The following is a 26,949-nucleotide window of genomic DNA, read 5'->3' as shown; positions in this document are numbered from 1 at the left end:
CCTCCCTGTCTCTCTTCCTTCCCCGCTGCCTCCTCCGTCTCTCCATCCTATAATCCCCCAGATTCCTCTACATATTTTGCCTTTCTTCTCTCGGGGATGTAAAAAGTCTCAGATTGATGAGTCATGCATTGCTAAATGCTATATTTGTGTCCTAAAGCCCAATTGGGTTCATTTTCTGCATAGTCAAACTGTTTTTAAGGGATTTCTGCAGCTTCAGGAAAGCCTTCAATTCAAGGCTTCAAACTTGACCAACACTGGTCGGATAATGTGAGGTGTATGTGATATATATACAGTGCAGCCTATAAATATTTTGACAAGGACACATTTTTGTTGTTTGGCTTTATACTCTAGCTAGATTAGATTTAAAATGAGACAGTGGTCTGTGAGGTATAAAGTGCCAACCTTCAGCTTTAAAGTGAGACTGAAAGTTTTGACAAAAAGAAATAAAACATTCTTTTGTTACATTTGATTCATAAGAAATTGCTCAATTCAATACACTCAGTATGTGTTTGCTGCAACCGCCTTATTTGGTCAGGTATATGACTAGCAGCTTGTGGTGGTTAAAGTTAGCAAAATCTATACAGATGTTTCTCTATAACTCACTCTGCTGGAGTTATGACTCTTCCTCTACTTCTGCTTCCGTTGTATAATGACTTAGCATTTATAATGTTCCAGAAAATACTTGTGGCCACAATTGATGTTAATGTAGGAAGTTTTTATCCATATGTTCTGAATTTTTTGTGATCAATAACTTCTTGCCAACACATTTTCCCTGATTAATCTTTTCCAGGGCTGCAGTTGTCTTTAATTTCTGGCTTGCTTTGGGTGCTTTTTGCTTCTTTTTTATTGTTTTTTTTTCCGTCAGTTTGGTTTTCAGCAAATGAAACATGTGCTATGTTGGACTGATCTGGGGTTACGCATAAAAAGAGCCACAAGTGCGACACTGTTCATGCAACATGGATGTGAGCACCCTCAAACCTTCACAGCTTTGACTCCAAACTTGAGGCTTGTTGGCTGCAATGTATGAAGAGAGGCACAGCTAGAAGAGTAAAGAGATGGATGTGAGAAGGATGGCGAGGAGAAGAGGAGTGCTGAGCTGGAGGGGCACAGGTGGAGAGAGACAAAACAGGGATAAGGTTAGTGATACATCACTCAGCACCATTGATAAAATCCTCCTCAGGTTTAGCCATACCTAACCACTCCAATATAACCAATGTACTGCCCACAAGACTCTTGATGGACATAGAATGAGTTGGATGGATAAAGTAACTGACAGAGAGAGTGACAATGTGGGAAAGACAGACTAACCTTTGAGTAAAACTCTAGAGTATGAGGGGAAAGTAGGAGGCAAGGACAAAATGACAGCAGACTGCACCCCCACCCCTCTTGACAGAACCCTCTTGACTTGACCCTGACGAAAGCTGTGTAAGTATGGAGTTAATCAAAAGTGTGGTAGGATGACAGGCAGGGGGCCCTTCATGGAGCTGCGCCAGGGGCCCCAGCTCCACAAAGCCTGCAGTGTAAGGGGGGCTATTCTTTGCACAGTAATAGTGGATGAGGGCCAGGACAGGGGAACGCCACCGGGTAGTCTGTCTGCTGATGGCAATAAACTAGGATCAGTTCCGATCTCTGGAAAGAGCCCACCAACGTCTCTGCACGATGACATGTACATCAACCGTAGTACCCTCCCACATTTTCTCGGGCCCCATATGTCAACACGTACAGCTTACAGGAAATGTGACAGTAAAGTTACCACACATGAAGCCTTACTGGTACCTTTACTCATTTTTTTGTCAAGGCGCAAAGACTCTTACAAAATTCACTCTCAAACGCACACACACACAGTCCTTGCCTCTGTGATAATGAAGAAGTCATCACCAGGTTCTCCCTGGACCACTATCTTCTCTCCATCCTCGAACTGAACAGGCTCCAGAGCATCGGCCACAGTCAAACGTTCCCACTTATCCAAGGACTCTGTGAATGGACAACACATGTGGATCAGTAAAAGAACAGTGTTAATTCCTCTAATCAGTAGATTTACAAACATGTATCTGTTTATGCTTCGTGGTCTGAGAGGATGTCTCTTGCTCAAGTCCAGTAAGCTGGTGGGAATGATAATTCCCAGCTCAGGCAAATCCACTCATTCAACAGAGACCATTACATCTCAGATCCCCCTGCCTCCTCCCTCCCATCATGGAGCATTGTGGAGCTAAAACACCTTAAATCTGACCTCAGCGCTACTGATTCTTGGGGTTTGGTGACAGAGAACTGTCTTCCTTTTGGGCAAAAGTTTTTATGTTACACTCCAGGGACAGGACTCATAACTGTGCAGATTTGTAATAATAAACAGAAGGTTACATCCAATATAAATATATAAAATATTAAAATTAAAATACAATATTAAAATAATATAAAAAAAATATAAAAAATAATAAATTATAAGCGATTATGAAACTTATATTTCTTTCTATGGCTTTAGTGCATTTTAAAAATTCATTTCAAAATATGGAAAGAATTGACCATTTGTGAATGAGTCCTGTCACAACCTGTGATAGAATCTATCTTTTCCAGTTTTTGTTGATCTTGAGAGCTGGTGGCGACAGCTGTCTTTCCGACTGTCCAACCACACGTACAGTGACGTGGTTAGCCCTGGGATATTTCTAGAAGCTGTTGGTATTCACACAGAAACCAAAAACACAGACGGTCACACATCTTCACTGGGAAAAATGTTCCAACCAAAGGAGTTTTAAGCAACTCAGATGAAGTGGTATTTATAGAAAGAGGACCCACTAATAACTAAATATCTCCACATAGAGGATTCATAAAATGAGCTCATCCTTCTTTCACAATCCAGCAGATTATTGTCGCCTAATCTTCCACATCTACGTGTGGAATGCGACTTATCTGCAGTGAAAACACTCCTCATCTTTAGCTTTGTCTAGATGAAAGGATGATTCAGTGTCTTGATTTGACTAAGACATGAGTTAAAGGCGTTAAACTATAGCAGGATCTCTTTGTCTGAGACTATTGTCTCCTGATGTGGTGAGTAACTGATCCCAGTGTGTCTATTTTTGTGTGTGTGTCTAAATGTGTATGTACTTAGGATTAACTAAGGTGAGGTCTGGTGGTTTGGAGGTGTCCAGTGTCCCCTTTGCTGGGGCCGTGGTGTCTGCCTACCCCAGATTGATGTCCTCTGTCTGGCTGCCAGCTAAAGGGAGCAGGTCCTATAGAGGTGATCCTTAACAGCTCGGCAGGTAACGTGATACACTAATGTGCTGACTAAAGAACCTACATTTCACGCTTCGCAGAGCCTGGACCCACTTGGATCACCTTGCTACACACACATATATATTACACACACAATTGGGCATTGGGATGTCGAAGCCTCTGTATGTGTGTTTGTGTGACAAAGAGCATGTTGTTTTTTTTCTAACCCCCCCTTGCACCACGACATCAAGGGCTTGTACCCAATTTCGTGGCTATCTCAAAAATCAAAGACAAACAAAAACACTCCCACCTCCTACCCCTCCTCCAATTCAAAGAGGTAGAGTGGAGAAGCAGAGCGACAGAAAGAGGAATGAAGAGAGGGAAAAGCACTTCGAAGAGGGAGGCGGGTGCTTGAATGCAGGCCTCGACAAGGCTGTCAAAAAGGGAGGCGCAGAAGAAAGGAGGTGAATGAAAAGAGAGCGGACCTCGCAGAGACGTTCTCCTAAGACCTGAATTGAGTGTATGTGTTTACTCAGCCAGCTAATAACTCTGTACAGGGGGCATGGCCTCACTCTATACACCACACACACACGATCAAGTGGAAAGGGATGAGATGTCAGTTCCAATTGCAACTCGTTTTGGAAGTCTGAATGAATCTCATTCGCCATTTCTCCAAACTCAATGGCCTGTGTAGGCTGGTGTTATCCAAATTCCAGTGGGAAAAGAGAGGCTTAGCTTAACTCCCTTTTCTTTAATTGTCCACACAGCCACACTGCAGAGTGTGACTGGCTTTACTATGAACAGAAGATTAGGGCTGCACACACAGACCTTACTCAGCTATGGGCCTTGTGTGACAACGTGTGCCTGTGTTTATGTGTGCTAATCTACAGTATACAGTATGTTGCACTCAGCAGATTTACCTGCCTGCACTCTGGACTCTGTGACCCGGCGCTGAACATTAATGCATAACATGGCATACACGTGCAGACACAATCATGCTTCAGCATATTTATTAATGCAGAAACAAACAGCTACAAACACTATAATCCACATACACAGACTTACCAAGAATGGAGACTTTGCTAAGGAACTCTTCATACATCTTTCTCTTCCTCAGTGTGCTACCCTGTAAAAGAAACAGACATTTACCACATGACTGACTCTCCAAAATTGTATGGTAACGCTGCACATCTATGGTAAAATGATAATTGTGGTTAGTCTGTGATCATAATGTCTTGGTTTCAAGAAGCAGAACAGATTTATTGCAGGTTGGTGCTGTAACATGTAGTTTTCTCTTCTCTCATTTCTAACAATTAGCATTTTTCACAGTAGCAGCAACTACAAGCCTTGCCTTAGAAACTCTTTCTGTCCTAATCTGAACAAATTTAAATAATCGCTTCTTTGAGGGGCTGCTACTAAGAAGGAGCCTTCCACAAAATTTGCACTTGTTTGTCATCATAGAATTAAAATTGAGAATATCTGAACATCAATTTTCACTTTCATGTTCAATAAAAGCACTTTATATGCAACAACTGGTCTTTAAGGTTAACTCAAAAATTAACAACTATGAGTACTAACATATTCAAAGATTCTAAAATATAGAAACGCTATGAATCTATACTACAGGATAATATATGATTACCAGATCAAAGTTTGTGAGGTCAGCCTTATGGAGGTGCGTATGAGTTTTGTGGTAATGTTCAATACATGTATGTGTCTGTGTGTGTGTGTGGGCCACCCCACCCAGGGCAGGGGATTTTCCCCTCTCTGCCTCTGCCATGAACATCAGGTGCTTCCTGACAAGTCTAGACCCAGAGGACCCCTTCCCTAACTGCATTTCTCCTTTTTTTTCCACCCTTCCTTCGTTGCACCGAACCACTCAGCGAGAGCGGGAACATAAAAGAAGAAAAGAGAGAGTGAGGAGAGACGATCTTGTCCGCCCTGTGTCTGCCTTTGCATATGGAAATGATATATTGAGGCTTGGGGTGTCTTTAGTGCATAAGTGCCTGAGTCCCGCTGCTGCCTCTAATTTCATATAATTTCACATTTTGTCTTAAAAGGGGAGAAAATGTTCCCAAGTGAGCCAACGTCAAACTCAAAATCGTAAACAACTTGATTAAAGGAATTCTAGCCTGCATCGCCTCCCTCCTGGATAAATGATTCAAGTCTGTGTGTGTGTGTGTATGTGTGTGTGTGTGTGTGTGTGCAGAGAGGGAGCGTGTGTGTGTGTGCGGAGCAGGCAGTCTGTTTTTAGTTCTGCCACTTATGTTTCGTTGCTGTCTCTGCAGAGACGAAACTTCATGCTCATTAAGCAAGCAAATACGAACGCTCACACACCTATTCTCTGCTTTTAACACAATCTCACACACACACACACATACATCATACATGCACTCCATCCTCTGCAGAGATGTTGAGTTGGTCTCCTGATTTCATAGCCTCCCCACTGAGCTCCTCAGACAGGCTTGCTGAGCTTAAAGGCTTACCATACATACATAACATTACATTATACAGCACATCTGATTTATGTGACTGGAAGGAAAGAGGGCTACGTGGGCCAGCGTAATGTCAGCGCTGTAGAGGTTTTACTGGGATGGAATGAAACTACTTTACTTTTCTACATTTCTGATTCTATAATTTCAAGTTATCTTTCATTGTGCTGGTTCCCATCTTTTTTTCTCTTTGCATTCTTTTCATCTGAATCTGTCCTCATCCTTCCTGCCTACTTGGGAGGGCCTGAGCACATGTTCCATGTACAAATCTCCCCAACTCGTTGCGTTCACTCCTCCCGCGGTTAAAGATGAACCAGCCTCTGTGTCTGCTCGTTGTCTTTGAGGTAGAATCATCAAAGAGTTAAGGTGTGGAGTGAAGCCAGACTAAACCAACCGCACCTCACGCCCCATCCCCATCACCTTCATCTCTGTCCAATGTGAAACTCAACCCCCCCCCCCAATCATTTCTTGATATTATTTCTCCTTGTCTCCTTACATCTCGTGTTCTGTTTGTTGACAGTGGTCTGTTAGTTTGTTAATGGCTTTGTCTCTAGCTGTGTGTGTTTAAATACCAAGATGACACAACAAGGAGGGTATTGTATGACTGGTGGCAACACAATGGAGAGAGTGTATCTATCACAGGGAATGGTATTGCAATGTTTACTAAATGTACTTCTGGATAAGGCATAGAGGAGGGGGTGAAGGGTAAGGTGGTTTTGAGGGACAGCCTTGGCTCTGATTTTACATGACAAGATCACTGGCATCTTCATATTGTTACATAAACTGTGTCATCATGCTCAGTGTCTGAAACTGCTTCAAGGCAAGTGATTATGGCATGTGTATGTGTTATTTGTAGTGGTATAAGGTACAAGCTACAGGGATACTCACTGATCAGGTGAAGTGATTTGATTGGTTGATTGATTGATTGATTAACTGTTTAGTTTCAAATAATTGTGAAAAATGCCTCTCAGAAGCTCTGAAACTCCAAGGTGACATTTTTCAAACATCTTATTTTGTCCAACACACATTCCACAAGCCACAGATAGTCAATTTAAAATGATACAAAACACATAAAAGCAGGAAATCTTCACATTTGAGAAGCTGGAACTAATGAATATAATATTGTAATTTTTTGCTTGATTAAATAACTTAAAAGATTCACTCATTGTCACTTGCTGCAGGTAAATTTTCTGGCGATCAACTAACTGATTAGTCTACAAACTGACTGAGCTCTACTCGAGAGCAACTCAAAAAGTTGCAGTTTTATATCACAATGAACTTAGGCCAAGATAAACTGAATACGCACTGGCGTAAATCAAAACAAAATTTTATGCAACCAGCAAAAGCTGACAACTTTGGAGGAGTAGAGTTGCAAGAGATAATGTTTCATGAAATAAAATGAGTCAGAATACATCAACTTATTTACTTGACTGTGCATGTTCAAATGTGATACCATTCAGTCACATTTCACTCATTCATTTGAAGCTGATGAGCAGGACAGGAGAGAGGAGCAGATGTGCAAACAATCAAGCTGATGGTAGCAGCGGCACACCTTCCCGAGCTCCTGACTAACTAGCTGCAGGCACAGGCACTCAGAATAATTTTACTGGGAAACACACACATGCACGCGTGCACACACACACATACACAGAGAAAGAGAGAGAGAGAAAGAGTGCTCACTGTGTTGGCCTAAGACGTTGCCAGAATACCACACTTTATAAAAACAGCTTTACAAATCATTGACAGCAATAATTAACTACAGGTTCACATAATTGAATTCTGCTTCACCCCGTCTCCCCTCCTGCTGCCGCTGTAAGAAACAAAGGAATGAGAGCTGGAGAGAGAGAGAGAGCGAGAGAGAAAGAGAGAGAATCCTTTCAAAGAAAGGTTACCGGGGCAGACTGTGCCCTCAGTTAAACTATGTGCTTAAGAGGTGACATGAGTGCTGGGCAGGCCAGTGCCAACTTTACACTGAGCTCAAAGGTCCAAAAACAAATCTTGTTCCATCACTGTGGGATCAAACTGTTTGAGACAGAACAGAATTTTCACTGGTGGTGAAGGCTCAGAAGCTCACAGGTGTTTGGAAGGTTAATTGGAGGCTATCTAATTTATTTGGAATGAGGTGCTAGGAACATTTGAGGAAGTATTTAGTTGGGCATGGAGACTCATATATACACAGAGAGAGAGAGAGACAGTAATTAGTCATTCTAACAACATCCAAAATGTGTGTGTGCATGTGAGTGGCTATGACAGCTAGGGCAGAGCACCTTGTGTTTCCAGTTTAAACATTTAGACATTCCTGCTAGATAAGCTCCTGGAGAGGGAAGTGTGTATAGAGGCATTAGAGCTGACCCTCTCCCTCTCCCCTCAACAACCCTCACCCACTCCCCGCCTCCTATTTTTTCACCCTTCTTCATCTAGAATCAGACCTAGAGAGACATTAAAATGGGAGGATACACTCCTGTGCGTGTGTGCGTACATGCAAGTGTGTGTGAATTTTGAAAAAAAATGAAAAAGGAAACTGTATAAAGTATTTAAGGAGTCTTAAGTGGTTGAGTGGAAGAAAATATTGCAAGTGAAGGACCATGGATGATAAGCGTGTAGAGAGACTACTACAGCACATTTTATTACAGTTATTACAGTTATTTCTATATTGTGTCATAGTGTGGCTGCTGCTGGTGTGTGTGTGTGTGTGTTTAAGGTCTTAAATTATACTTTTATATGGAAAGCTATATTTTACATGTTAACCTGCAAAGGAGTTTTTGGTGAACTTGAGTGTAATTTCTGCTGAATAATGGGAAGAGTGCAGAGTTTAACTGCTGAGAGTCATCATGTGTCCACCCCGTTACTTTGGAGGGGGGGGGTCATAAACAGATTTCTTTGTCCTAAGGAAGAAACTAGGTCAGTGAAATGCTCAAGAGCCAAAAGAAAACATTAAAATCCAGTATTTTGTAACTATAAGTGTGTACATATAGTATGTATTGTATTGATAGAAAAATACAAATGGCAAGCAGTCACGTAACACCTTTGCTTACTTGTCTGATGTTGAAGTACCTAAAAAAGTGTAATATTGTGTGTTAAGTTGCATAATATAGAGAAACTGACTCATTTCCAAAATCCTCGTAATCTCACATTTGTCATTTTCGAGCTACAATATGAACAGTATTTCTATGTGAGTATTCAACATTCAGTGCCGATTAGTGTGACATGATGGCGTTCCATTTTTAGGCAGGTAACAGTAAAGAGGGAAAAAACAGAAAATGCAGGTGTCTGTAGGTGGCAATACTGATATGGCTGGTAGTGGGCTGGTGCAATGTGTTGAATTGGTCTCTTTGCAGCCTGCTTAATATGAATATGTTCCAAGATGAGGTGCACGGGATGTACCCTTAATTTAGCATGTGTTATTTCAATGGTTATGTGCATTACAGCATTGTGCAGGCTGTTGGAAGTAGGTTAAGTTGTGCCAGAAATCTCCACTCTGTCCAACCAGGTTGTTACAGAATGATAAGCCTGTGCTGCAATATGTGCAGGAGTGTACAGAAGTAATATGAGTCAGTGTGTTGAAGTTCGTACCATGAGGATACGCCGGTAGCTGTCTCGGTCAATGCCCCACAGTTTAAGATCAGTCTTGGCCTTGACAGTGGCAGCTCTTGGAGTTCCATAGATCAGGGCCAGCTCTCCAAAACTGCCTCCTTCTCCAATACTGGTCACCCACTCGCCATTCACATATACCTGCAGACAGAGCAAGAAACAGAGTGATTGATAGGATCTTAAATGCTGCTGAAGAATGTGAATCGTTGCTGGGTGGACTGACCTCTCTACCCATCCTGAGACACCTTCTCTAACCTTTCTACTCCCCCTCCTCAGTTTCCAGGCTCTTGGATATGCTCACTAGGCTTGTCCCTACCCATTTGATCCCCACTAAGCTCCCAGATGAGACCCTCTAAAAGGCTCTCTATCCCTCCTATCCTCCTATCTCTCGCTCCATCCCTTTTATTTCCTCTGTCTTGTCTTCTTAGAGTCTTTCCTTTGATTTGGGTGATGGAGAACAGAAAGCTGTGGCACACTTTGCGGGTCTACTCTCAGATCTAAAACACACACACACACATACACACTCATGCTTGGTCACTTACATGCACACTGCACACACACATGCACAGCTCTATTTAGGCCAGCCAATATTGCTCCACAGACAATACAACCTCATTGAGACTCATTCAGGCTGCCTCTGGGGCTGTTAGGGTTTCACCTGTCGACACACTATCCACTATCTTGTTGACTTAATAACACAGAGAGAAAGGAAGAGAGAGAGGGGGGAGGGTTTATCCCTCCGGTGGCTGTTGTGAATTGCCAGAATTGTTGCAAGCCATTATCCAAGACTCAGAGTAGACCACACGGGACTCATCCTTCACTATAAACCGGGACGGCTTCAAAGAGATGCCAAGTGCTGGCTACCATTACGTCAAGCCACGGAGAACAATTATATGAATGTTGCAAAAGTGTTGCATCAGAGCATACAGGTGATAGTATTTTTTTCAGCACAGTTTCCTGATCTAGTCCTCAAGTATCCTCTAACATGAATGTCTTTGTTCAGTCTTCATTGTTGTACATGTGATCCCATACGGTTTCACACACTCTTTGATGCAGCTCCTGGTTGGGTACAGCTGTTTCAAGTGATTAAACCTAAACCAGGTTTGCAAGAGTAAAACTATAGTATTTCATTCCAGCTTTCCTCTTGCAGAAAAGGTGGTACATAAAGACTGAAACTGGAAACACTTGTGCTCCATTGAGTCAGCAGTGCAGAGAAGGTAAAATGGAGTTCATGATGAAAAAGACTGAAACAATTCGAGCCTTGAACAATGTATGCTGTCTCACAGCTGTCACTGAATTCCCGATACACAAATACCTACAGCAGACTGTGTGCGTCTGGTGGTAATTAAGAAGCAACAAATCACGAGTACTGGAAGGTGGATGAGCAGGCAGTGTTGCTGTGTATTTCTGTTTGTAGTTACTTGGAGTGTGTTTCCCACAAGCTGTGTGAATGTGTGTGAAAGAGGGTCTGTCTCTATTTGTTGTCTGTTTTGCAGCAGTTATTTCATTTAATTCCAAAATGCCACAGCCACTCTAAAAATCTGAATTAAATAAGCTTTCTCTCACAAAATTATTGCTTACATAAAGGTTAAAGTAATTCAGTGAATTATCTATGCTCACAAAATCAGATCATCTGTGATGAAAGGTTCTTAATACTTAGTTACAAATAGCATCATCTCACATTTTGGATTGAAAGCTTTACTGTAAATACAGGCCAGTGTCTGTAAGTGAACACATTTGTGTGTAGACATGGAGGGGTGTTTACACCAGTGGCAGCGGTTGTCAGCTTTCAGGCAGCTCATGGGATACGAGCAGATTTACACCCCTGTCTAATGAGAGACATCTCCGCACTTCAATAACCTCAGTTGGAGGCGGCAGCTGTCTGTGGAGATTGAGGGGTGGATGGTGGGGTGAGCTGAAGGAGACACAGATTAGCATTGGGGTTTGGGTGGAGGTGAGGCAAGGCATAGGAGTCTTCAGCCAGTCTTGGGTGCACATTTAACTAGGCCCTGGGTGTGGGAGCAGATGCCTGAGATCCAACCAGTGGCAGACAGGAGAGAGAGGCTGAAGTCCCAGGACAGAGCAGACTACCTCCAGTTCAACACATTGGAGGCGTCAATAAAGACAGAAGTGATGGTGAAGCAAAGGGAGCACAGACATTCAGCATCAGCCACTGGAAGCAACAACATTTACCCAACTTACAGTGTGAGTTAACGTTACGCAGCTCAGAGAGAGAGCTGTAAGGATCAGCTTGTGGTAAAATGATAGGCTGTTCCTTACACCCAACTAGACCAAGTGGTTTCAACACACTCACCAGTTGAGAAGAGACAAACCACACACTGTAAGATTAGTGGTGAAAACAAAAGCAATGTTTCCCACTAAAAACTCCCTATTGTGAGAGTAAGATTGTCATGCATTGAGTATCTGATGTTGCATAAGACTGCCTTCCAATGAAGGTAGCTGGGGCAAAGAGAAAAAAACATCATCATGGAAGAAAGAAGCAGATTGTATAACACCAAAACTTCATTAGACTGAACAGGTAGTATTTCATCAGGTCTGAGGTAGACCAGGTGAGGTCGAAGCGTTGCCTCCTCAGTCGATACGTTCTTTCCCACTCCAAATTTCCTGTCTCGATGTTGGCCTAAATTAAGGATTGGATGTGCACTCAATTACCTTTCTGTAGAAAACAATCATGGCATACATCTGTTTAATCAACGTCTAGAAATAAACCTCTTAACTTATCTAGTCACATTTGACAAGACACCACATGAAACAATGTTTTATAAGAGTTGGTTTTGTCTATCAAGGCATCATCTCTACCGCCAGTTTTTACATACTTCCTTTTCTCTGTGTCTCAGATGGGCCTGGCTATATTGGCACGCTCAGCCGAGCTTGCCAACCTGCTTCTCTCCTCTTACTCTGTCTCTGTGCTCACCGCTGTAAGCCGATAAGGTCACTTCCTGTTTAACTTTCCGTCAGCTCCTGTTTTATCTCTCCACTTAACTCTATCGCTCTGTGTCAGGCCTGCTAAGACAAAAGACGTTCTCAGTTTGGCTGCCTTCACAGAGCGCAGGACTCTATAGCGCCATGTTCTGATTGTCATCAGAGTGGAACCGAACTTTGACAAGAACAAAACATGGGGGCAACCCAATACAACCTGTCCATTGTTAGGGGGAAACATTGACGGAATATGAGTGGAGAAGGCTGGGTTTTCCCACTGAGTCACAATCCTGATGACATACTCTTGAAAACAGGTGAATAAATGCTAATATTCTATTTGGGATGGTGCGCTTTGATCCACTTCACTGATAATGGCAGAAATTATTCTGAGTAGAGAATGAATGAGAATGAATGAATGTATGCTTGTGTCGGCCACTTACGTCCACTTCACCTTGGTCAATCACATAGAAGTTGTCTCCTTCATCGCCTGGAGGGGAGAGAGGAGGAGAAACAGGAGTTTGTGAGAGAGGAAAAATACCTGGCTTTGAACCAACAGGAAAGCTTACTCTTCTTCTTACTTCCACCTCCTGCTTAAGTTCTCAAAGGTGGATTTTTAAACCATTAAACCAAAGTGGGGAACAACTCTGTGCATTAAGAGATTAAAACTATCTGTCAAACAGTCAGACTTTCTGTGAGCTGGAGGGATTTGAATATCTTGAAACTTTACACATTAAGACACACAGGCACACATTTTCTCACACTCTCCTCTTAATATCAGTCAGAGTCTATCCCTTCCTTAAAAGAAAAGACTTGAGCTTCAGGGCAGACCCAGTGTCAAAGTTGCTGCTGCCTCCTCCAGAATGCATATTTCACTAGGCCTGCCATTATCTTTGTGAAATAGGGCCCTCACCAGCACAAAGTTGCAGCAACAGCAGAGTTCATTACTGCTGCTTCTGTGGCTTAAAAGTGGAAACTCTGAAACAGAGGTGCCTGAGCATGCAGAGCTAACACACCTTAGTAGAGAGATATATGGTATACTGTACAACTACAGATGTCAGTCACATTTATTCTGCTTGAGGCATTGCTACTTGACAGTAAATAGATACAGACACACATTTTCCATTAGTAATCATGTTGTCCTTTTGAGACTTATGTTTTTTTCAGAAAATGGGTGCCATGCCATGCTAGTGGCAACATGAGGCTGTAATGCTAACTACACAGCCTCATGTTGTTGGAGAAAACTCTGTGTTCTTAGATCGTTCCCATTATTTGGGAAACCATAAAGGAAAATTAAAAAATTTTGGGACATATCACTCTCACACACATACAGAAAAAATATAGCTGAAGTCCAAGAGCTGGAGCAACAGCTAGCCTGGCTTTGTACAGAGGTAACAAAATCTGCCTTCCAGCATATCTAAAGCTTGTTAATTAGCACGTCATGTGTGTGTTGTTTGTTTAATCCGCACATAACAGTGCAAATTCAATTTGCAGAGGCTGGAGTATATCTTGATCAGGAGCAGCAGCTGCCCATTTCCATGCCCCCTGCTAGCAGAGTGCATTCTATAGTGTCTGTGTGTCAAAAGAAAGAAAATGCGGAAACTGTGGCTGTGATTTCAGTAAGCCATTATATATACTTAATTGGCTCCAGCAAGACTATTTCTTTGCTTCCTAATCTTTCTATACCAGATCAGATGGGTAGCTGTTTTATCTGCAAGGCTTGCAACTCACCATGGTTTCTGGTTTGCTGACTGGATCCCTGTTGTGCCACTGACGGGAGCATACTGTGCTCTCAAAGTGAACCCTAACCCTTGAAGCGAACTATCAGATCTGGTAGGTTGACGTCCGCTAAAAGCATCTAGTCTGGAGATAAGGCTGAAAAATGGCAAAGTGTTCCTTCAATTATGCTATCCGTTACATAGGGCTGAGGGGGAAATTATTAAAAAGGACTGACAGCCACATACATGAGCACTGTGAAGCTCACCCTGCAGCTACCTCTTACAATAAGATATAAATGCAACTCCATTCACAGGTACAAGTGGGTAATGATGCATGAATATACATGACACAAGTATGCATGTGTATGCATTTCATCAGTACCAAGAAAGGGTGTGTATGACTGTGTATGTGTGTGTGTGTGTGTATATGTGTTCACCTGAAGAGTTGAAAGGCTGGGAGTGGCCTGTGTGTAAAGTTCACAGGAGTTCACACGGCTAATTAATATTGAGTGGAGGGTGCTCGTTAATCACATAGCTCTATTTGTCACACAAAACGCTCCTTGTCTGTCTGATGATCTGTCCAAGGAGACCCCAGACACACACACACACACACACACACACAGAGGCACACACACACACAACCTGCTGCAAAGTGGCCCACCACTATCTCCCTCTCACTGTCTCTGCCTCTCTCTCTTTCATCTCATCTATCCCTCTTTCAGTTCCCTCTCGCTCTGTCTTTCTTCTCTTCCACTCTTCCTGTCTTTTATCACTTTGGTTCTCAAGCCTTTGTTTTGCACCCTTCCAATCCTCCTGTGCCTGAGAGTGCAGGCAAATATTTGACTAGAGCGTGCACACACGTAACACACACATAACACACACACACTATGCAGGCTGGTGTACTCAGTGTGGCCTCATTTCAACACAAGATAATTGTCGTACACATTGTTAAGGTCCTTTGGTTTTGCTCAAAAGGAAAACATGGGTTACATCCTCAGTCTCGAAAGTGTTTTGTACCCAAAATGTTGGTGCATCATTGAGCTAAAATATTTCAAGTTTGAAATCATCCATTAGATTTTCCTTTTACCACAGAACCAGTTCCTTATAACTGCAAAATTTGATACATGTAAAAAAAACACAACAATGAATATAACTTGATATATTACATTAGAAAATAGATTACAATGAAAATACCGCTATCCTCCATTTTGCATGTTAGAGTAAATTCTCCCTTTGTTTAAATACCACTCCAGCCTCAGAGTCAATAACTCCTAGCTGTGTCTAAACAGTGTGCTATGGCCCAGTAGCACGGGTGGTTTCTTGAAGCTGTACAGTAGTCCAGACATTAGCAATGACATCAGCACTGTATATACTATATACCACACTCTATAGCATAACAATGGGCTGTCTGGGGCTGGGGGCCCTGCAAAGTTAGCTAGACTTATTATCACCAAATTAGGCCTGATATACTCCTGAATGCTGACTTAGAGTAGGTGGGAGTGACTGAGCAAGTGTGTGTCCAAGCCCTGACAGTTTTCCTTCACTTAACATCCTATGACTGTGTGTGTAAGGCATGCGCAACAAGTGTAGCCTGTGTGATTTTGTGCAGGTGTGAACATGGTATTATCTGAAAATGGGCATTTGTCTGTGAGAACGTGTGTTTTCTGCGTTTTAAATATGTGGTTAAACGTGTCTGTGTCTGTGTTTGATAGGACTTTGAGTTTGGGGAAGGGGGCACTGGAAAAATACAGTCTGGCCCTTCTAAGCTCTGTGTTCCTTCAAAGTCCAGGGATGTCTAGAGTGAAGGGATTTTGACGACTGTGGTTAGACCGAGGAGAGAGACCTGACATCTGGTTCAGACTGAGGGAATGTGAGAGTGAGGAAGAGAAGAAAAGGGAGGGAGACGAGGGCGTAACAGGATAAAGTGAGCCTTCGGTGGCAATGCAATACATGTATTCTTTGATATAAAATCATTGAAGGTAATCAGTGAGAACAGCATCTTAATTGTTTCCTTCCTGCTAAAGTAGCTGAGTGGATCAAACATATGCCAAGGCAATGTAACTCACAAAGTCAGAACATTGCCTTTAGTATCAATATAATCAATATATGTTATTTAGCAAGGAATTCAATCTGGCTCCTTCCTTTTTATTCATTCTATGATTATTTGATTATGATTAATTCTGCTTTTTTCTCCCTAAGCACAACTACCAGTAATGTATTGCATGTTATTTCACCTATTTCCAATTTCAAGATTTTGTGAAAAACAACAATTCAATTTTCAACAATTCAAATAAACCCATTGTGATATACTCTGCAGGTGACATGACTGCACAAATTAATCTGAACAAAGATTCATACATACCTTGTTGGATGACTGTTTCTCCTGCAATGTGAGTGACCGGGAACATGGCATCAAATATGTCACTGGGGAGGAAAAAGACAAAGAGGGAAGAGGAAGAAGGGAGAAGGGGAGAGAGAGAAAGAATATAGTTATTGCCAACATTCCTACTATTAGGGTACATTACCTCACAGTTCTTCTGAATTGTTTACTCACTCTAATACACAAATATACAGTATACACACAGGAGTTTGTTCCATGGACGAGCAGCATGATTGAAAAGACAGAGGAAGACTCATCATCACTGCATCCACTCTATCAGCCAAAGAGACAGGACTGGGAACTCTGGATGACCCCAACACACACACACACACACACACACACAAACTTGCACAAAACACATCCACCTGAATGTGTACACAACTGATTTCTCCATCATCATCCACATCCAACCAAACACCCACTATCCTCAGTTAAAACCATCATAAAGAGCAAACATAGGCCAGTGAGAACACATACAGCTCAGTCCAACAAATCCACCACAGTTTGCCTCATCAACAGGCTCAAAAACATAAATTCAGCAATGTTTTTGTCACTATCCTTTGTTTGACAATGGCATCATTATTACTTATCCATTACTACTGGTGTTTAGACTGAACTTTGTGAGTTTTGCCAAATGCAAGTACCACCAGATAAATCAGCATTACAAAGCTTCAGCCACTTTCCTGCATCTTCACATTGTATTTAGTACTGGTGGATGGGCTTAAACATGACTCTGTGTTGTTACAGAACATGATCAAAGCCTGCATCGTTGAGCGCATCTTCTAAAAGAGGAGCTGAGAAAACAAACAAAGTGACGGCTGTGCATAAGCACTTAATTTCTGTTTCAGCCCGGCAGGGAAAGCGCCTGTTAGACTGTTCCTAATCGGGCTGTTTAAATGCATGAAGCCTCGGCAGATTAAAGTTCCACTGCTGGGATGTGTTGGGACAAGAGAAAACTCACTATCCTTCCTCTCCTCCTCTCTGCCCGTCTCACACCTTCGGGGTATATTTATCTATCTAATCAGTTGCATACCACCCGTCTTATAGAGAAATATAGAAAAAACAATAAAAGAGGGTCAGGCATATCAAAGACATACAAGACCTGCTGAGTGAATGTGGAGGCAAGTTTGAGCCCGTTCTTGGTTGTGTGCACGTATGTGTGTGTGTGCGCCTGTGTCAATGAATGTGTGTATTTGAACTAGCCTGACGGTGTCTGAGTATATACTGCCTATGAAAACACACAGGTTTGTACAAAATAATGTGTGGGTGTTGAATATGTCTGACACTACACCAGTCTATGCAGTACTTAGAAATGAAAAGGGTTACACAGCCAAACACACCTTGCTGCATACTCAAAACAAGTGTTGCTTTAAGTGAACTTCCCCGGTAAAAAAAAACTGCAGGTCAACAGATGTTGGGGAGAGATCTGAGCGGACCGTGCTGGTATTTGTTTATGTGACACTGAATAAAAAGCAGACTTAAGAAGGTGGATTTGGGCCAGCTTCACCCACAGGTAGTGCCCTGTGCGATGCAGCTGGCCACTGACTCACATGTCTTCTAGGACACACACACACACGTACAAAAAAAACACACTTACTCTTTGAAGTGTACAAGCACAAGCTAAAAGATGCACAGACACACTTAGGTGCTCTTATATACAAAACAACCTCCAGTATATACATGTTATGCTATGCATGCAACCGATACACTCCGTGGTGCATATCAACGCACTCACACACACACACACACACTTGTAAGAACAACAACATATGTAAAGCACTGGCATTCATGATGGAAACACACATACTGGCACTGTCATAGGACACGCAAACTCAAACTCTTTGATGGTGATTAGTCAGTGCAACATCTGCAGGAATGCCCTCAACTCTCCTCACATCTGTGACCACCTGCGCTCGGCATGGAGTCTGTTTATTCAGGGAGCCTCGGAGTAGTGGGTTCAGGTCATGTATAACTAATAATGTGCAGTTTATGAAAATAATTAACTTAGCAAAACAAGAAGTTCAACAGGGTAGACCAACAACATCAGAACAGAGTGAAAATACCACAGAGGACTAAATGTCTTTGGGTGCCATCTAACTCAGGATAGACTGCCCTTTGGTAGTGGTGATGAGGATGATGATGATGATGGCATTGATGATGATGATGAATCACGAGACTGAGCTACATAGTCGTAGTGAGAGGATCAAAGGCAGGCAAACCTGTGTTTAGGTAATTACCCTTGACCACCTCTCTCCTCCATGCCCTGCCTCTTGCTGAATGCATCGGTGAGCACAACAAAGACACTTACGCTGGTAATTACTTCCCCTCGCTTCTACCTGTCTCTCTTTCCCTTTCTTCATCCCCAACTTCCTCCCTGTCTGTTCTCGATCACTTTTTCTCTTCCTCTCCCCTCTCAATTACCCCTTTCTTCCCTCTAATTCTCTCCCTGCCCCACCTATTTCTCCCATCTCTCGGTCTATCGCCCCCTCCCTGCCTGTCTCAGATGAAGTGATTAATCTTGTCCTTTCCGCTACCTGTAGCCCCTCTGACCTTATGAAAAGGCAGACCCCCCCTACCCCCAACAATGGATGTGCTGTTCTGACAGAGACAGGCAGAAAGAGAGAAAGAGAGACAGCGAGACCCTGCACAGGAAGTTCACCTCCACCCTAGGGAGGGAGACAAAGCTTCTGTCATGGTTGAGATATGTGGAGATACTTCCCTGAACCACACACGTATATGCCTTCACACACACTCAGTGGTACACAAGCATGCAAGAACACAGACCAAAAACTGCAAAACCTCATCCATGGAAATACCCATACTGTTGCTGACATCATTCTGATCTTATTTAAAATCTTTACAATCTACCCCCCATGTGTACACACAGTGTTGGTCCAGATTACATCACATACACAGTACATAATTGTTCATTTGTAGCACAGGAAGGAGCAGCTAGAGATAATGGCACTTGTGTAATAATCTGAGTTGCTATCATGGCAGAGAAGCAGCGGTTTTATGTTCAAAGGAGGAACAGATGATGTCAAACGATGCAGTCATGGGTAGAATTAAATAGATCAAAAATAGATACAATTAGAAAGAAGAGACACCTCTATGTAAAGCCCTGCATTGCACTGTGCTCCTGTGCTCATCATGAAAAGCTTCACTAAAATGTAGATGCCACAAGTTGAGTGTGTTTACATGCGTGTGTGTGTATGTGTGTGTTTGTGTGGGAGTGACAGGAAAAGTTTATGTGCCCTCACTCTCTCTTACACACATGCATGCAACAGGCTATTATTGTTCTCAAACACCCATAAAGACGTGGTTAGCTCGGGGGATTTCAGTCATTAATGAAATAAAATCAGGCCTGCTTGTTGTAGCTGGATTGCTTGTTGTTCTTCCTTGTTGGCATTGACGGTGTTTCTCTCTCACCTCTTCCCTCCTTCTTCTTAATCTCTCCTACAACACAGCTGTTTATTTGTTCAGCAGCAGACGTCTTATCTCTTACATTAGTACCTCAACACACAGCACTGCCATTATGCCATTAACACCAAAGGGCTCTTTCACAGCGCGGCGTGCCGCCATGTCTGTGTTTCTTAATGGGCCGCAGAATGTTGAGTTACACAAGTCCTTCATGGGGAAACCATCCAGAATGCTCACTCAGTCTTGGTGGAAGAGGTTTTGCAATAACCAAAATAATCAACAACTGCACCACATATGGGAACTTCCCCGCTCTCCAAGTTGTGTCTTGGCTTGGCAGCGATGTGCCACTGGTTTGGCTGGCACAGCGTTCATGCCGTAAGTGCTTGAAGGATTAATTTTCACTACCACAGTTGATAGTAATTCAGATTGCTGACTCTGGCAAATCAGAACAATAGTCTTTGTTTTGCAAGTCGACACAATTCCATGATATAAGTAATAGCCTGAGGGCCCCAAATGTACTCTCAATTTGTAAATGTTTAAAGTTTTGTAGGCTAACAAAGGCAGTAGGGTGACATTGTGATCATCAGGTTACAATATTCTGTCAAAAGACCGAGGAGCATAGTAAATGGGAATCATAAGCAAATATATATATATATATATATATATATAAGGTAAAAAAGGTTTCATCCCTTATTTGCATGATAATATAATTTTTATTTTTTGTGTCCACTAAGATGGCAGAGTAATAATGAATAAGTCATTAAACAAAAATGTGGCTGATATTATGTTTTCAGCAGTCCTGCCGGCTGGGGCTCCTCAACACCTCAATCACTGGGAACGTGTAACAGAATTAATACTGCACACTTACCGCAAGGTACTTGGAATTAAAATCTCTTAGAGGACCGCAGAGATACACTGAACACATTCTCAACAACTTTAACTAACGTGGCAGGTTTCTAAGAATAACACATACTACACTACTGCTTTTTGTTTGGCTGCCAGGTGAAGAGTTGTGATTAGTCAGCATTATGTGTAAAGCCCAAGCAAGCTCACAAAAATGAGCATGAAAACATAAATTAGATTTTCACTGATGATGGAGGAACAACTGTTTACTAGCCTGTTGTGTGACTCATTATGGGTATATCACAGTAAGATGGAAAACAGCTTTATGAGGCTGACTAAGTGGTGTACAGTTTAATGTCTGGAGTTTCAAGTTGAGCACAACAAGCCAAAGTTACTCACATGGAACAACCCACTCACCCCACTGAACTCTGCTTGTGTGAACACAACAAAATGCGCTTTTAAAAACCATCAAATCACATAAACCGCACATATACACATGTACACATGTAATCATGTACACATACTGATCATGGAGAAAGACACACACACACACCACTGACAATAGGCAGTAGTATCAGAGTGTGAGTGAGAGAGAGAAAAATAGAAGAGATGAAAGATGTATAATTATAAAGCACTGAAGCATTCAGGGAGGATATTTATGACATGAAAGCTCTTGGCACGCGCCCTGTCTCTCCCTGGAGGCCAGACGAAAAACGGAGGGACCGGGTCATGCCAGCTGCTGCCCATTTCTTCACGTTGGCCTCTAAACTCAGAGGAAAACCCACAGTAGTACATGTTGTATCTTAGTTTGTCAGGACACACCACAAAGGTCCCCTCTGATCACCAATTGATCATCAAGTATCAGCTCGGCATATTTCTGAATTATAGTGTCGATCACAGGGGGATAATAATTTTATTCTGGTTAACTTATAACCCCATTAAGTCTTACTGATAGGTGAGTAGAATTGAAAACTGAATGACAATGAACATAGAGAAGGTTAAATTAACTCTAAATAGCAGATATTTGTAACTTAGTATACACATTTTTGGCTGTAGCTTGTGGCTGTACCATAGTTTCCCTCTGATTGGTTGTTGCTTATTTTTTTTACTGTCAACTCTTGTTCTAATAGTGTAAAATAAGCACATATATGTAAACTTTCTTGAATATTTCCCCTCTGTGCCTTTTTCAAAAATATGCAATGATGGGGGTATATGTGAATGGTTTTACAAGGTCCTTCTGTTTGTCTGGACTGCTATGAACTGGACTAAACAGACTGTACAGGCATCCATGCAGCACAGAGGTGGTCCTGGAGGTTTACAGGTGGACATTACAGTTTACGGCTGGTGGCAATGACCACTTAGAGACTGGTCAACAATGTGGGAGGAAAGACGAGGCCAAGGCCAGGCGAGGAGAAAGAGAAACCCTCACTTTTCTAAAACTCAACTGGCCTTTTCCCAATTTGCCTTTGGATGTGGTCCTCAGGGCTCTAAACCTCCAGGTCTGATAAACATCATAAGTTCCAAGACACATTTGGTGTTCTTTTACTTTACAATGGGCTATTGCACACCGAAGACTTTTTAAATCCTTAATAGAATTTAAGAGCACTTTGGACTGATATTTTCGTCTCAAAGATCTAATGGGGGCTAACATTTGGATACGTGGAGGTCTAAAAAGGTCCACTTAGAGTAAGCTGTGTGATTAAATGTTGGAAGTTGTATTTAAAAGCAACAGAGGGCAGGGAGCACACTGTGTTAAACCCACACACCTGGCCCTGGTGGGGTTTATAAGGGGTGTAAACGTGGATGCATCCTGTTGCCTCAAAGTGTAGACGTGTGCGCTGCAGGACCGAAGCACCTGAGGGCTGATGATCTGTCTGACCTGTACACTGCTGCCAAAACCTGCTGAAGGAAACATTTATATGTTCTGCAATGATCAGACCACCTGAGAGAAAAACAAGTTTAACAGGTAGAAAGTCGAATTACTAGAAGTTTGAGACAGCTCATGTCCAGTGGAGAGGTGCATACTTTTCCTTAGTTTTGCCCATGTCCAATTTCATGTTTCACATGAGTGGATGACATGGATCATTGAAAGAACACTGCAGCATCTACTTGGTCCAATATGTATTTTTGTGCTTTAAAACAGTGCTGCATCATTTTCTAACCCCACAATGCCAGACTACACCTTGCAAGCCCAGCTGTTTTGCTTAGAGATGTCTGGAGAACTTTCAGATTCAGCCTGGTCAGATACATAACCGCACCAGTCAGCAAACTATGGAAAATGCAACTGATGATTTGACTTGCCACCTACCAAGCCCCATTAACAAATATTTACACTGCAGTTGCTGTTGTTGATATAAAATGAAGCATTATTCTGTTTCTCAGCTCAAATTATTCAGAAACAGATTTTGGCTGTTGTTTTTTCCAGTTTGAAAATCAGACTCAAAAGGTCACTGGCAGCTGAGTTCGTGGTACATTTGTCCAATTAAACATAGCAGGATGAAGCGGAGCAGAGAGCTGCCAAACCACTACCTCTCTAAACCACTTTGGGATCACTATGAGGAATCATTCCCCTACATGTTGTACATATCTGACTGGCAGAGTGCAAAATGTGTGATGACCAAATTAATAAATAAATCCAGCAGCCTTGTTCCTGCTGTGACTGCTCTGTGGTAAACAGTAGCTACACTAATGCTGTATCCAAGAAAGTTAGATAGTATACTTTACAGCAAACACTGTCAATGATTCAAACAAACAACACCTTGCAGGAAGGGATGGCCAATCTGGAGGAAAGACTAACTGACACAGTAGCTTTCCTGAAACCTTTGAGCCTAATTGAAGCAGTAGTCCTCAGATAAAATATCAAGCTGAACAGCCACTGAACCAGCACTGGCACCTTGGATCCTGCAAGCCTGCTAATGCCAACGTCATGAGAAGGCAATCCAGCCTTATCACCTCCTCACTATGCCCAGTGACTACTGTAGTGCCAGTGCTTTCCTAACACTGTTGTGCTGCTGGCATGGCAGTGGGAAGGCCTGGAAGTGAGGAAAAGCAGAAACAGAGACAGACAGTAAAACATAAAGAGAAAGAAGGAGATTTCATTGAGATATTACTGCACTGTTGAAAAGCGGCCAGCTGATGCTGTGAATACCAGACAGCTTAGGCCTTCTACCAGATCGAGAACACTCTGTTCACATTCATTTGTGCATAAACAAACAAACAAACAAACAAACACGTAAACGTACAAGCTTAAAAACATTTTTACAACCATTTCCAACAATTTTAACGGTGGCAATGGTAATGATGTGCAATCTCATTCCTCTGCTGTGACTACTGCTTGGAATATACTCAGTACACACACACACAAGTATACACGTCAGGTTGGCATCAGGGAGGTGAGAGGCAGAGTTGCATGGCATAGGAAGAAAGGACCAGTCTGAGGAGGAAAAGAGGAGGCGAGAGAGAGGGGGAGCGGTTGATAGGAGGATGTGAGGAAAAATGAGGATGTGTTACAGGGCGAAGAATAAATATTAGACTCTGACAGTATCTCGACTGTAAATACGTGTGGCATCAGAACCTTTTGATGTTCAAAATAATAGGATTATTTATATTGTTGATGCAGAGAATAGCTGAGTAATTTTCCAGGCAAAGTATCAGTAAAACATTTCAGTTGGCTGGAATTGTAGCCCCATATCTTCCCTCCTTCCCTCCTCTATCATGTCCATAAATAATTTTTAAGATTTCAGCTGAAAGGAAAAGGGATAAAAATACAGTCTGACTCACACATACAGCTAAATCCCAAACTACATTACGGGCCTTCTGGTTACAAGGATTGAGGTTCCCTGCACCCCCCTGTTCATCCTACTGTGTGTATTAACTGTGACAAGGTTATTTTACAGGCCTACCTGATGATCCAACACACACCACCTGCTGATGCAGCCATGATGTCAGCCTAAAAATATCACAAACATGTCCAACCCTGCTGCCTCTCCCCTTCTTTCCTCTCCCTGTCTTTCCTTTTCCCCTCTCACTTTTGCCCAGTGTAGCGATTATGCTGCTGTGCTGTTGATTATCTGCACTAAAATGCATTTTTCCTCTGCTTACTTTAACTTGTTTTCCTCATGCTGACCATCTAGATCACATTTTAACCACTCATGCATTTTCACACTTTCCTAATGCCCACTGTCTCCATTGTTTGCTGCCCCAGGGCAGGAAAAAGCGAGCTCTTCCTCCACTTAGAGGGAAAAAGGGTCAGGCTGAATCAGGCGCTGACAGGACTAAGCCTCTACTTCTCTGATGTGTCTACAGGGGACGTGTCACAGGAATGAAGGACAGAGGCAGAGAGAAAGAGAGAGAGACACCTTGAGGAGACAGAAAAGGAGTAATTCCACTGAATGCACATAAATACATTAGATACAGATTAAATAAACCTATACATTTTGTACAGGTGCCAAGAGTTGTGCCTCTCTTTTCCCTCCCTCTCTCACACTCTCTGTCAAACACACACACAACACACACATATCCTGACATGTTGCTAAACATCACAAGACATGCCGCTGTCCTGCGGGCATGTCTTTTCCTCTCCTCTCTCCTCCGCCCTCCCCTCCGTCCCTCAGTCCCACCTCGCAGAAGACAAGCGCTAGAACAAGATAAGCATTTGAGAAGCAGATCGGGACACAAATTGTTCTTTGTTGCTGTTTAAACCTGAGAGGTGTTTACACAACACGGCACATTATACGTGCACGCTCAAACACATAGATATAGACGCGGTGAACTGAGACAGAGAGAAAGCTCTGAAAAGCCTGAGGTGCCTGAGGTGGAGGGAGGAAGGGGGGGATGAGTAGATGACTAGATGGAGAAAAGTGAAGGAGGGGGTATCCACTGGAGAACTGCTAAAGGCTAAAACTGTACACTGTACTTGTGTGTGTGTATATAAATCTCATCAACCAGCGCTCTGGGCAGTGAGGTAATAGGTGCGCTGGGTGCATGGAGGGAAGAGGAATAGTTGACATTCAATAGCTGACATCTGACTGACGTAAGGCCTTCCCTGCTATAAACAGACAGCTTCATCAGACACACAGCCTGCAGACCTGGACAGTGTTGAGCAACCAACTAGCACCTTGTGTATAATGTGCCAACACCGATGGAATGCAGTAATGTTAGCAACTTGCTAACTGGAAATGTCATTTAACATCAACATATACTGTAACTTGCTAGGGCTTGATTCTGGATACAGTGAGTAATGTGTGATTTTTGTTGTTTCTCTAAAGAGTATTTGTTCACTGTTGTACGCCTTTGTTGCAAGTTTCTGATATAGTAAATTAGGAGTGCTTGGTAAGATGCAACAGATCTCCCTGCATATGCAAATACAGCGGGATCATTATCATGTATTACATTTTCATATAGGTGTGAACCAAAATAGTGATTTTAATACAATTCATTTTGAAGCCATGGCAGCCCTCTTGATAATTAAGTTACTGTATGTACTGTGGATAATTAGATAGAAGCAGTAGTTTAGCAACTTTTAAGTAAACAAAACTATTATTTCAAAGCCAAATTGCACTGTGAGGGCCTAAAATCTACAACACAAACACTGTGAGACATCACGTATTGAAGTCTAGCGGGCTTGGAAATGGGCTCAGTGCCTCTAATCTAAATGAAACTCAACCGGAGTGACACCAACAAACCAATGAGGAGGTCATGGGAGAATTAACAGGCTATAACAAGACCGTTGTCTGTGCCTGTGCACTGGAACCTATCACAGTAGCATAGACAAAGCAGACGGGATGTATACAATAGGAGGCCATGGGCCAACCCAGGCTATTTTATAGGGCGCTGGGCTGCTCTGTCCTCAGCTAATGTGTGGTGGTCAGTGCATGGGTTGTGCTTCGGGCTTGGCTGAGCTATAAAGGCACTGAAGGGTTGCAGGAACATCATGTCCTCACAGCAGGGGCAAGCACTGGTTAGGAAGTCGCTGTCATGCACACTCACACATTTACCCTACATATTCATTCACATGAAATGCAACGTGGCACTGTCCATGCACACAGATGCCTTTAGTCACTCCTTACTCATATACTAAGTGTCTCAGGATAAAAGTGTTAACAGTAACTTTCTTTCTGTCTTTTACTGCACTTGCTCCTCTTGACTTTCACTTTCTCAGCAGTCCAAGTATTTTGAGAGCCATTCTGTTGGGAGACACTGAGGTGAGACTGAGGTGATTCACTACTTCTCCCAATGCGGACATCTGATCCAACAGCTGCTCAGATCCAAAACGGAGGCCAGATTCGCTCCCTTTTCCTGTTTACTGAAAGACAAACATTCACATGCGCTGTACATGCATCCATAAAGAATCACACATTTA

General features: G+C 42.5%; 1 protein-coding gene across 3 annotated transcripts in view; it reads right to left on the bottom strand.

Moving 5' to 3' along the window:
- The window catches only part of prkar1b (protein kinase, cAMP-dependent, regulatory, type I, beta), a 60,713-nt gene that overhangs the window by 7,956 nt on the left and 25,808 nt on the right, over positions 1-26,949 (bottom strand). For all 3 annotated transcript variants that reach the window (XM_018680855.2, XM_018680854.2, XM_018680856.2), the window contains 5 exons: positions 16,308-16,369; positions 12,671-12,717; positions 9,273-9,431; positions 4,273-4,333; positions 1,853-1,974 (listed from right to left, as the gene is read on the bottom strand). In XM_018680855.2, coding sequence (XP_018536371.1) covers positions 1,853-1,974; positions 4,273-4,333; positions 9,273-9,431; positions 12,671-12,717; positions 16,308-16,369 — 451 coding nt within the window. The remainder of the gene's footprint in view (positions 1-1,852; positions 1,975-4,272; positions 4,334-9,272; positions 9,432-12,670; positions 12,718-16,307; positions 16,370-26,949) is intronic.

This window comes from Lates calcarifer, linkage group LG11 (assembly GCF_001640805.2).
Source record: "Lates calcarifer isolate ASB-BC8 linkage group LG11, TLL_Latcal_v3, whole genome shotgun sequence".
NCBI classification, from domain to species: Eukaryota; Metazoa; Chordata; class Actinopteri; family Centropomidae; genus Lates; species Lates calcarifer.
This window is presented reverse-complemented; position numbering and strand designations above follow the sequence as displayed.